General features: G+C 44.7%; 1 protein-coding gene across 2 annotated transcripts; it reads right to left on the bottom strand.

Moving 5' to 3' along the window:
- Positions 1–3,637: 3,637 nt before the first annotated feature.
- LOC146992485 (E3 ubiquitin-protein ligase TRIM39-like) lies at positions 3,638–5,744 on the bottom strand. Of its 2 annotated transcripts, XM_085786590.1 has the most exons (2): positions 5,069–5,744; positions 3,638–4,999 (listed from the first exon to the last, which is right to left on the bottom strand). In XM_085786590.1, exons 1-2 carry the CDS (start codon positions 5,738–5,740, stop codon positions 4,097–4,099), a joined length of 1,575 nt encoding a protein of 524 aa, XP_085642716.1. In that variant the 5' UTR covers positions 5,741–5,744; the 3' UTR covers positions 3,638–4,096. The 2 variants fall into 2 exon arrangements, with proteins under 2 accessions (XP_085642716.1, XP_085642706.1); XM_085786580.1 differs by having other exon boundaries at positions 3,638–5,744.
- Between the last annotated feature and the right edge of the window lie 7,330 nt (positions 5,745–13,074).

The following is a 13,074-nucleotide window of genomic DNA, read 5'->3' as shown; positions in this document are numbered from 1 at the left end:
CCTCCTGCCCAGCCTAGAAAGCTAAGTGTTGCTAAGGTAACATAGAGCAATTGCTATCTCTATGGCACCGGCATAAACGGCAAGCGGAGCGCAACTCTCATTGGCCAATCCTCAGCATGTGACGCTGTCTCCCACGCTCTCATTGGTCCGGCTACTTCTCAGTTGGAAAGCCCGCGAAAAGAACTGGATCGAGCTAGAGAGGAGCAGAGGAAAACAAAAAGGAGGTATGTTCTCGGTTTTATTGTATTCACCTCCGAAATAAATATTGAAACAACATAATGTCCAAATCCATCTTAAAGGTCTTGCCTATTGATTTTATTAATTTTCTGTGTCAGGAACGTTAGTACGGTCACTATCACCACCCATTATTTCCGTGTCTTCTACAAAAAAAAAAAAAAGAATAAATAAAAACCACGGTGTTTGCCGTTAATTACCGAGACTATGGCAGTAGTCTCATTTGACCAAACAGTGTTTCACCATCTCTCAACCCTCATCTCTTCATCTCTCTCGCCTCCGAGATGTAGAATGTGTTCAACTATAAAGATTAAACCTAATTTTAATATAATTTTGTATTTAAAAAAATTAAAAATGTTATGTAATCAAATCAATATGTCACAATGGTTGTGCATTGTTATTGCTATGATTTTTATTTCAATTTGTCTTCCCCTTTTTCTTCCTTGCAGTGCTTTGTTTGGGCTTGAAAAGTGAAACTTCAGAAGGATGGAGCGACATTGGGGCTACAATGAGCAGAGCAATATGAGAATACAAGATTTAAAAGAAAAACAAACTGCTTCAAGAGAGAGTCAAGAGAGAGCTCCATCACCTGAGCTCCCCTCAGGAGGGAACAAGCAGCCATCACACTGGTGAATGAGATGAGAGATGTAAACAGAGATGGGACCCACATGTGCAAGACTCAAGTAAGTGCCAGTTCACTTTTTTTTTGGGGGGTGGGGGGGGTCAAGTCAAGCAACAGGTTATGTCAAGTCAAGTCCAAATCAAGTCATCTTTTTGTTGCCATTTTAAAATGCAGAATCTAATGTTAATAAAGTGAAAAGAAAATATATTAGTAACTGTCAGTTAACATCATTGGCCAAGTTTCCAACCTGTTTAAAAAGTATGACAATGAACTGGATAATGCATTGTAATTACTGATATTCAGTAAAATAGTCTACATGGAATCAAACATGACTGACTGACAGGGTAGTGAGTGACCAATGCCATTCTAAGCCTGGGCTCATACCAATTACTCTTAGACATTAATTAGATTTTTTATATTCAGACCCCATGGATGTGGGCCATTGAATCATTTCAGGATGCTATGAGTGACAGGTAAACAGCCAATCATTTAACAGCTGTGTAGTTGGGTTGCAGCGTCATGTGTGTTTACCCTACAACAGAACAGCTGTAGTGAGAACACGAGGCTGAAGGAGAGGAGATTATACACTAAAAAGGACAAGTTAGCTCATCGGTATGGTTACACATGTCTGGTGGCCACTGTTGGCTTTTTCCTTTACTTAACCGGGTTCGGACGGCTTCTCTGCTCCACTTTGTGCCGTCTCTACTGTTGTGGAGCATGTGCACGTGCATTGTCCAATTTCAGTCTATTTAAGGCGAATACATGCTGAAGAAAACTGATTTCCAATCGTATTATCTGGGAGTCTTAATCGGAGTTGGAGAACTCCGATATTAGTCGGACAATAAAGTTTCTATTCTATTCTAACCCGTTAATATGCACTTTCAGTTGTCCAGTTATAGGCAATAATTTCGTTTCGTGTCTGTTCGAGTGGGAGTTTTTTTTAAAATGCAATATATATAAGATATATATAAGGTAGGCTATACTTGAGGCTGACATCTGGTTTGCTAGAAAAGTTTTAAAACTAGGAATTTAGAAAATAATTTATAAATCAAATATGAATAAATTGTTAAAATAGAAAGAGAAACTCAATGACTAAACAAATTGATTAGCTAGTAGGAAGAGGGCACAGAGTTTGAAAAATAAATCCTCTCTTTTACTCTCATTTTAATGCTGAGGCGAGAAGTGACGAGGCTATGAACAAGAATAGAAGTGGTATGGGGGGTGAGGGAGGGGCGGAGGCGGTTGATGTTGCGTAGGTGAAAATAAGCAGACCGGGTAATGTTATTGATATGAGAATGAAAAGATAGAGTACTGTCGAGGATGACACCCAGACTCTTAACCTGTGGGGAGGGGGAAACAGTGGAGTTGTCAATGGCTATTGAGAAAACTGTCAGTTTTTTTTATGTTGTTTGTTAATAGTTACTTTACAACTAACTGTTACAATTCCTAATTTTGCAGTCTATTAAAATAGGCAATTCAGGAAGTGCTTTATAGCTTTTCCGGTGACTCTCCTAGGAAGAGAGGCAGGTGATCAGACATTTCTGTTGTTTTTGTATTTTATCTGTAAGGGATAATGCCCGACGAGGTGTCCATTATCAGAAATTAATGGACGATGCGGAGGCGTGAACTGTCGTTGCTTCCGCGAAGTCCATTAATCTCTGATAATCGGACACCTCGAAGGGCATTATCCCGCTTATACCATGGTCACTTACGAGATAAATACATATTAAATCAATTACTTGTAATTTAATGTTGTTTTTACCGTTAAAATGATGTTTTTTACCATTAAAATGATGTTTTTTACCATTAAAATTTTGTTTTTACCGTTAAAATCATACGTCTTTAAGCGGCTGAGCCGAGCGGACTATTTAATAAACTCGTCGGCGATAAAAGAGAAAAAAAGAGGGACCCGCTGTGACCGCAGCGTAACGTTACAGCCAGTGACTCTGCCACAGCCTGATAGTTGATCAGTAAAGGGAGGTGAGGTGACGGCTTAAATGTTACGTGACACAAAGCTTTTCAGAGGTCCAGTGCACTTCTTACCGCTGGTGTGTTTACAGACTCCAGTGCCGTGATGTGCTGAAAAAAAGTTGTTTTGGTCCGAGTGTCCGTTGCCGTGGTTACTAACAAGCGTTTGAGCCAGCGCAGTAATATTTAGAACGTAATCAGGCAATTTGACCGGAACATCTTTATGGGTGTCCATTATCACTTTTTAATGGACACCCAGCAGCCAATCAGAATCGAGGATTCACCCGGACCATGGTATAACTTGATTTAAACCAAGGTCAGTGCACCATTGTAGGACGGTCAAAAACCAAACTGCTTGGTCCAGTGTGAGTGTGTCCGTGTTAAACTGGTCCCAGATCAGATTTGAGAAGTGAATGCAGATGATCCTGGAGGTTCTTCAGAGCCGCTCGTTTTATTCTGTGCTGTTTGTAGTGAAATATGGAGGTGAAGCGTCTCCAACTACTCGCTGCTTTAATTCTCCCTCTCAGCGCCGCCGTGACACGTTTACTGACATCACAACACAAACAGGAATCATAGATCAAAAGAAATATTTCAGCTCATAAACGCAAGACGTGTGTGTGTGTGTGTGAATGACTCTGACCTGTGATCAGTCTGAAAGAACCACAGAGAAAGAGTCAATAAGAGATTCAAACAAAGCTTTATTTATTATTGTTTAAATCACAATCAGCAGAGAGAGACAAGTAAACAATCAGAACAAATCAAAACAAACATTAATCAATTAAACATCGTATTTAGTTTTTATTTTCCCCTCTGTACAGTCACTATGTATAAAGATGGACGATGTGATTGGCCGCCCCTAGTAGATGGGACATGAGCCAAACTAAAGAAACTCCCCATTGTTTGTCCAACTGATTCATTTGGTTTTAATTAACGACTTGATCCTACATAAAAGAACGAGTGTTGCAGGTTTGGGCATGCATGTGGGCGGGGCCTCGATGCTGAGGCTCCACCCCCTGAACAGACTCTGGAAATGACATCACCAGCGCAAAATGGCAGCAAGTGTTTCTGGGATATTTTGGCTTTGGTGGCGTCCATCTTTATAAACAACTAAAGACAAGAACATGACATGGGTATCTATCAAACAGTAAAGATAATCAATAATGAACATGATCACGATGACAGCGTTGATGACTCAATGAATTGAATGAATCTAATGAATAAAGATCAATCAGTTAATTAAACCACACATCAAAACCAAGTCATGTCATCGGTCTACTCATTTTGATTGACAGGACAGATGATCAGAGGGGCAGAGTTTTTACCTCCATCATTAAGACCAGGACAGAAGAATGGGTGTAGTTTGTCAGTGAAGCAGCAGCCAGTGAAGGAGTAGATGAGAGCTGCAGCATCTACATCATAAAAGGAGACCAGACCCTCCTCATAATCCACAAACACCCCCACCTTCTCAGGACCAGACCACAGACTGAGACGGACTGAGGGGCCAGCAGCAGCTGAGTACTCATTTCCATTTCTCAAATATATCGTCCAGTAACCATTCTGAGGTCTCTCTGTGATGCTTCCCTTCCTGTTGATCGACTCTCTGGCCACTCCCACATCCCAGTCAGTTTTCCCTTCAACCTGAACCTCAAAGTAAAATCTGCTTGAAGAGAAACTCTGTTTTCCTAAGACACAGACACATGTATCAAATCTCTCTGGGTTGTCTGGGAGTTCCTTCCTCACAGCACCATGATGAACTTGTTTTCCATCATCAGACAGGATGAGATGAGGATGTGCTGTATCAGGATCCAGAGTCACATCCACTGCAAACTGCTGGACCCTCTTCACCTCAGCCTCCATCATCTTCTCCATCTGTCCACGGAGCGTCTCCTCCAGCTGAGACACAGCTCTCCCCACAGTCCCCTCATATGATGGTGGACGGACTCTGACCTGTGTCCAGTCCTTGGTGGGTGGAGCAGCTTTCAGGGATGGGAAGCTTTGGAGGAGGTGGAGGTGGTCTTCAGAGAGTGAGAGCTGCTCCACCTCAGTGCTTCTCTTCTCCAGCTCAGAGATTTCCTGTTCCAGCTCTGTGATGAAGTCTTCTGCCTGTTTCTCTGAGCTTTTCTGTTTCTCTTCGATCTCCTTGATGAGCTGCTTCAGGCCTCTGTCAACAGACTCCTTCAGAGCAGTGAAGACCTCAACACCTTCTGCTTTCTCTCTGTCTGCAGCAGCTTTACTGATCTTCACTGACTGTTTCATCTCCTCAATCTTCAGTCGTCTCTTCTGGATCATCCACTGAGTTTCAGCCTCTGTCTTCTGCAGCTCTGCCTTCTTTCCTTCATATTCTTCTCTCAGAGGAACAAACTCATGAGTCTTGTGGTCTAAAACAGGGCAGAGCATGCAGACACATGTCTGGTCAGTCTGACAGAACAGCTCCAGAGGTTTATCGTGCTTCCTACACATCCAGTCCTCCAGGTTGTCCACAGGCTCCATCAGCTGATGCCTCCTCAGACCTGACAGTGTCAGATGAGGCTCCAGGTGAGTCTCACAGTAGGAGGTCAGACACACCAGGCAGGACTTCAGGGCCTTCAGTTTGGTTCCAGTGCAGACGTCACAGGGAACTTCTCCTGGTTTGGAAACTTGTTGCTCTGAGCTGCTGCTGCTGGTTTTCTGTTGAGCTTCACGTCTGAACTGAGCAACAACCTCAGAGAGCAGAGTGTTGATCTTCAACTGAGGTCTTGAGTAGAAAACCTCTTTACACATTGGACATTTACACCTGTCACTAACGTCCCAGTGCTGAGTGACGCAGCTCTGACAGTAGTTGTGTCCACATGGTGTACTGACTGGATCAGTGAAGACATCCAGACAGATGGAGCACAGGAACTGATCTTCAGACCTCAGGTTGCTGGCAGCAGACATGTCTACACACTGAGGGAGAGAAAACAAACATTCATTTAAAAAGTCTTTCACAGTCACAGGTCTTTGTAATGATTAAATGCTGAAGTTGAAGGTAACTTGATTGGTTTCAGTTCTTGAAGACGGTTTGCCTTCTCATTATTAATGAGAACAGAGGAAGTGATGATGAAGAAGGATCCAGGACGGCCCCGCCCCCCAGGTAGAGAACTGGACCTGTGTTTCAGTATGAACTTTATTGACAAAAGCCCCGCAGACACGCATGCGCCTAAGTCCCCTTACACAGAGCCCTTTACTGCCTGGCACTGACTTGCAGGTAACATATAAACATAGCATATGCCTGTAACATCTCCTTCCCTTTAGCTGTTTGTTTATCTATCAACATTACCATAATAGCCTATGGGAAAACATTAAAGATCTAAATTAATAATGTCTCATTATCAACATTACCATATTAGCATATGGGAAACATTAACGATCTATACTAATAATGTAACAATAACACTTCTTTTTAAATCTTTTTTTTAACCTTGTATCTTCTCACAAGTATATGTAACTCTCCTGCCGTTTCACAAACATTGTGTAGCATATCAAGTGCATACAAACATTCTTTTTTTTCTTTTTTTTTCTCTTTGCAGGCAACGTAATGAACAGTCCCGGGCATTAGGCCAGATATGTAATGTAGAGGTGTTTGTGTGTGTGTGTGTGTGTGTGTGTGTGTATATCCAAGTCACAAGTTCAGTTTTTGTGGTGGTCGTAGCAGGCGGCCACAACGTGAATAGACGTTATGCCCTGTTGAGCCTGCAGACCTTCCAGGTGTCGAGTGCTGTCGCTGCATCCGTGTAGCTGTGGTTTGAGGAGTTTCCCCTGTGCCTGCTATGCTCCGACCTGAGACAGTCTCTGTCTCAGATGGGACTGTCTCTCCCATTCTGTGTCCCTGGTCAGGATTGCTCTGCTCTGGCATCTCCAACTGCTGTATTTGAGCTGAGCGCTCTGCCACACGCAGATCCACACGGTTGCGTCTGTAGAGTGTGCCGTCGACATTCACCATGTATGAACGGGGAGCAACCTCCTGAAGGCATTGTCCCAGCCGCCACCGTCCTGTGCGATCACTCGGCAGAGGCTTCATTCTCACATGGGCTCCATTCTTCAGCTCTGGGAGGTCTCTGGCAGAAGTGTCGTAGACTGACTTTGCGATCCGCCGTTTCCACCTCAGCTTTTCTGCGACTCCATACACAATCTGTGGTGTAAGCAAGCTGTCTGCGACTGGTAGTGAAGTCTTAAGCCTGCGTGACATTAAGCGTTGGGCCGGGCTGCTGTCTAACATCTCTGTAGGTGTGTTGCGCCAGTGAAGTATGGCCAGCCATGCATCTGTGCCATCTAGTTTAGCCCGCTTGCAGAGTGATTTAACTATTTTGATGGCTGACTCCGCTTTGCCATTTGATTTTGGATGTCGGGGTGAGGCTGTGACATGGCAGAATCCCCAGCTTGCTGCAAACTTCCTGAACTGTTCACAAGCAAACTGCGGGCCATTGTCTGTGATCACTTTGTCTGGCTGTCCGTAGCGTGCAAACTGGGCTTTGCAGCGCATGATGAGAGTACCCGCTGACAGGTCTGGCAGATGGTCAATTTCCCAGAAGTCCGAGTAATGGTCTACAACAATGAGAAAGTCTTTACCAGCATAAGAATAAACGTCCATGCTCACCGTCTGCCAGGGACGAACCGGTATATCATGCGACATCATGGATTCTTTCTGTTGTGCCCGTGCATATTCATTACAAGGAGAATGCCGGCCAGACCCAGTAGCAGTTCATGTTGTTTGCGTTGATAGAATTCAGGGGCAACTGAGACTCCAAATGGGAGTTTCAGCCACCTCATGCGGCCCCATGGTGTCCAAAAGGTCGTTAGACGGCTGCTGGCATCGTCAAGCTTGCACTTTAGAAAGGCGTTGCGAGCATCCACTAATGTAAAAATGCGAGCCTTGGGCAGCTTGTACAATACGTCCTCCAGCGTCGGCATATGATAGTGGGACCTCAACAGTGCTTGATTCAGAGGCTTTGGGTCAATGCAGAGTCTTATTTTTTCTGGTTTTGCGATGGTCACCATATTACTAATCCATGCTGTTGGCTCAGTCACTGGTAAAATGTTGCCTTCTCTCATATGTCTGTCCAGTTCTTTCTTAACTCTCGCTTTCAAAGCTACTGGGACATTTCGTGGTGCACACTGTACAGGAGTTACACTAGGGTCCAGGTCAAAGTGTATCTCACCTGGCACTGACTCAATTGGGTCATGAAAGACATCCTGGTATTCCTGTAACAGTTGTTCCTTTGTGAGTGGTGTGTGCTGGCTTGAATCTGCTGTTTTCAGTTCATCTGGGATTGTGATGTTCATAAGGCCCAGGCGTTCACATGTGTCCCCCGACAGAAGAGGCTCTTGCTTGGATTCCACAATCTCGAATATGAGGTTGTACTTTTCTCCTCGAATCCTACAGTCCGTGTGAAATGTCCCAAGTGACCACATCCATTGTCCCGAATATAATTTAATCCGGGTCGAGCTTGGCTGTAATGCTGTTCCCGGTGACAGTCTCTCTTTCGTCTTGCGGCTCATGACATTACAAGTGGCACCGGAATCCAGCTGACATGCCTGCCTCTTATTATTCAACTGTAGGTGTGCAAACCATTTACGTTTCCGCTTCGGGGCTTCAACAGTATTGATGCATTCAGTGGCTAGGAACAGTCTATCGTCAGTATCTGAGTCCCCTTCTCCTTGCTCAGCATCTTCAAGCACATGCACTCTTTTTATCTTGTCAGACTTATTACTGGCTTGACATACTTTGGCAAAGTGATTTGAAATGCCGCAAACTTTGCATATCTTACCGTAGGCTGGGCATCGCTCTCTGCCCCTCATGTGTTTGTTTCCACAGTATTTACAACTCCATGGCGGATCTTTCCCGGTCATTTTCCCTTGTATTTTTCGGCTGTCGCTTTGATTGACCACCGCATGCACGCTGTCCGTCTGCACTGGCGGGCCCCCAATGATCCTAATACGTTTCTCCGTTAGTTCTGCGAGCCGACAGACTTCAACTGCTGCCTGTAGCGTCAGCTCCCGTTCGCGCAGCAAGCGCCGTCTGGTGTCCTCACTAGCAACGCCAAGCACGAGCCTGTCCCGTATCAGCTCGTCCTTTAGCTGACCATACTCACAGGATGACGCACTTTCTCTCAGCCTCGTTAGAAAGCTGTCAATCGGTTCGTCCGTCTCTTGTTTACAGCATCCAAACACGTATCTTTCATAAATCACATTCTTCGCCGGCTTGAAATAGTTTCCTAGAGCATCCAATATAGCCGCTGGGTCTTTCTGTTGATCCGCCGTTAATGTGATGTTGTGCATGTAGATGTGGCGGCACTCGTTACCCATTAGCCGTCTCAGCGCGGCTGCCTGCACTTCTTTCGATTTTTCCGTCAGGCCTGTAGCCAGCAAAAAGTCCTCGAACTCTGACCTGAACACTTCCCAGTTCTTTGCTAAGTTCCCAGACATTTGCATGCCTTCGGGTGCAGGAACACTACTTGCCATGGCGTGGTTTTTCTTTAGCTTGTGGAGCTAGACCACTTCTGACACCATGTTTCAGTATGAACTTTATTGACAAAAGCCCCGCAGACACGCATGCGCCTAAGTCCCCTTACACAGAGCCCTTTACTGCCTGGCACTGACTTGCAGGTAACATATAAACATAGCATATGCCTGTAACAACCTGTTTGCTGACCCCTTTCCAGGTGTGAATTAAAACCCAAGAAATGGAGACTATCAATGAGCACATTACCTCAGTGGGCAGCAACATCAAGTTCACAAGTATACAAAGGACAATAGGTTGTTGACCTAGATTGTGCTGTTGCTATTGATGAGAATGGTAGTCTGCCATTGAAGTCAACCGAAAACCCACAAACATGGAACAACACTTCCTGTTTGACCCCCACCACCCACTGGAGCACAAACTGGGAGTCGGATCATTACAACACTGGGCCTTGAAGGTTCCCTCAAAGGTAGAGGGAAAACAGAGAGAACTGTCACACATCAAGAAAGTACTTAAAACTTGTGGCTACCCTAAGTGGACTTTTATCAAATCTTTAAAAAGGCACCAGAGACGGTTTTAGATGAAGAACAAAATGACCAATAAAAAACATTCTGCATGTGGCAGGCTTATCTGAGAAATTCAAAGGACTCTACCGCAAACACAGGATGCAGGTGTGAGCCACTTTGTGTTTCTGCTTTTAGCAAAGGGTCACTGACCTGCATCAAACAACTCTGCAATCAACACAGGTTTTTTGACTCTCCTCTGATTGGTTTGCAAAGGGCATGAGAGTCCATCCACACAAATACGTGTTTCAGTGAATCCACAAATGTTTTTAGCGTTTTTGCATTTTGCCTGGACGAAAAATGCTGTTTTCAGGGTGAGAAAGGGAATTTTTTGGATATTGTTCCCAGAGTGGGAAAATCCGTTGTCCCACCGTTTTTGTGTAGACACCCTAAACAGATCATTTATGAAACGATGATGTCATACCCTGCACCACTCCAACCTGTAATCTGAGCCACACCTCTAGATGTTACAGTCTATGGACGTAACAACAACAATAACAATGGCCGACTACCCTTGGACACTGAGGCTGAATCTCACCGATAAATCATCACCGCTCATTGTATTTGCTCTGACACGACTCTCGGTCAACATTTAATCCACTTTAATGTTTGGAGTTTGAACAGAGAGGAAGAGCTTTCCCTCTTGTTCTCATCAGTTTTTGTAGTTTATTTGTGGCAGCGTTACAGTGCCACACTCAGGCCTGGTGGATGTACTACAGCGTTAAGAGTCGTTTTTTTAGTTTATCTACACATATATATTTCTTGAAACAATGACGTGTTTACGGAAATCTTTTTCACCACCAACAACAAAAAGGTTTTGGGGCAAGCACCGTGTTTCCACTTGGACAAAGCCTCACACTGGTCTTTAGAACTGAAGCAGCCGGCGAACCGTCTTCAAGAACCAAAACAAGTCCAGTTGTCTTCAACTTCAGCACCTAATGATTCATTTAAAATAATGTTCTGTGTCTTTAAGACTGTGGTTCTCTATCTGGGGGGCGGGGCCGTCCTGTTGGCCTGGTTATTTCCCTAAAGTTCAACATGGATCCTTCTTCCTCAGTTCTCATTGTTAATGACTGATAGAAATATTGACTGAAGGGCTGTGAAGCTTTTCCACCTGTAGGGGGCGTGGTGGAGGAAGTCTGAGAAGCTCTGGTTTAAAGTAAATCTATTTACCCTGGCATCAATATAAGTGAAATTCAGCCTAGTTTCTTGTCTATGGTTATTGTAGTACGTTACTATGTCACAAGATGCTGAGCTTGTTGATTTATTAGATCATTTAACATCCACAAACTCAAAACATGTTTTCATGACGTCACTGAAAGAGAAAACCTCTGACAGAGCTGAGCTGAGTGACAAGGACACTGTGTTTCCTCTGGCTGCTTCACAATAAAAGTGTGATGCTTTTATTGTGAAAGAGCTGCAGGAAGTGTGAAGTAAGGCAGCAGTAGGAAGTGATACCTTGACAGCATGAAAGCAGGAAATGAGGTGAAGTAGAGAGTGAAGCTCCGAGACTGAGTGAGGAGTTGTAAAAGTCCTGAGCAGAGACACAGAGACAGTTTAAAGTGGACTATAGTGTCTCTGTGGACAAACAGCCTCAGGTCTGTTGTGAGCCAGTTCACTAGAGTCAGTGTGACATGAAGAGAGTGAGTAGAGATGAAGCTCAGTGTTAAAGCTGCTGCTCACACAGTGAATATGATGAGCTGTACTCACCAGTGTTTGGTAGAGACTCTGCTGTGTTGCTGACAAACACCTGATGGACTCACTTTGACTTTCTGTCTCGTCTCTGCTGCAGCTCAGTCGTCCTCCTCTCACACTTTACTTTCACTTCTGGAGGCTGACGCTCAACGTTCTTCTGGTTCCAGTGTTTACTTTATTCTGCTCCTCCCACTGCAGCTAGGTGTGTCTGTGCTTTTATTGTGTTACAGCAGGTTTTATCTGGTGAATATGGGGCAAAGGTGGAAGTGCACCTGACAGATAGAATCAATATTCATCTAGTTACACTTTAAAAAGTCACATTATAAATAGTTATTTACATTACAGTAGCCTACACCTGTTTGGCAATTGGCGCTGTGCCATCTCCTAGTTGTGCAAGCTATGCACTGAGGAAAACTGCTGATGATAACCAGTCTGAGTTTTTGGATGAGGTGATTCAGTTCGTCAAGCAGAATTTCTATGTGGACGACTGTTTGAAGAGCTCAGCCACTGAAGGAGAAGCTATCCAAATGATAAGAAATCAAATCTTTGTGGGAAGGGGAGCTTAAATGGATCAACAACAGTCGTGTTGTATTGCAAGCCATCACAGCACATATGAGGCAAGCCGGTGACATGACTCGAGTCACTCACTGGATGCGGTGATACGCCAAGTAGCATCGATACTGCCATCTGCCGGTCCCCTGCTGCTGTTGACGTCGGCACGAGCGGATCTGTTGTTGACGTGGCGGTGCGCATTCGGTTTCGTGTCCCACCTACCCCCCCCCCTTCGGTGCATGTCTGCGGTGCACCGCTCCATGGATGTACCCGTCAATAGCAGAGGAAATGGGCCCTTGAATGGCTGGTCCAGACCCCTAGATTTAAAATATGAGTTTTGTTTTTGCCCACCAGCCACTGCTCCCCACTAGACCAGGGGCCTCATTTATCATTGTGGATACACCTTTTTTTACGCCATTTTCCCCTCGTTTTGTGCGTACGCACTTTTCTCCGCCAAATTTGGGATCTATCAAGCCAAAACCTGACGGGGAAAAGTGCGGACATTTACACCCATTTTGACCCTGGCGTACGCCTTTTCTGAGGAACAGGAGGAATTGGCGACACCGTTGCTGAGTCAGAGAACTGCAGTGTGAGAGGGAGAGAGGAGCGGAGTACATTTAGAAGAGCACAGAGGATTTTTTGAAGTAATTGTGGTAGTGGTGGACCGTTGATGCTGGCAATCCAACCCGCTCTATAATAACACTAGGCTTTATGTTCATTGATAAACAGAGCGGATTGTGGATTTTGCTTTTTTGATTAGGCTATGTGTGACGTCCGACAAGGATCAAACCATCCAAGTTTAAAAACACATCGGCAGCAGCGCCCAGTGATCTGCAGCCTAGACTGTTATTAATCTGTCACCTGAGTTAACGAGGTGCACGTGTGTTTGGAGCTGACGAGAGGAGAGAATAAAGAGTGAGACAACGCGGCCCTGAGGAGGAACTGTGAAGGACTCAGCTGTA

This window comes from Trachurus japonicus, chromosome 1, assembly GCF_045865225.1.
Source record: "Trachurus japonicus isolate A0001 chromosome 1, Traja_1.0".
In the NCBI taxonomy this organism is placed as follows: Eukaryota; Metazoa; Chordata; class Actinopteri; order Carangiformes; family Carangidae; genus Trachurus; species Trachurus japonicus.
The sequence above is the reverse complement of the archived record's forward strand: the minus strand, read 5'-3'. Positions and strand labels throughout refer to the sequence as shown.

What these genes read in the sequence shown, in the direction of transcription:
- LOC146992485 (XM_085786580.1), bottom strand. Translation starts at nt 5,740, where the DNA reads ATGTCTGCTGCCAGCAACCTGAGGTCTGAAGATCAGTTCCTGTGCTCC.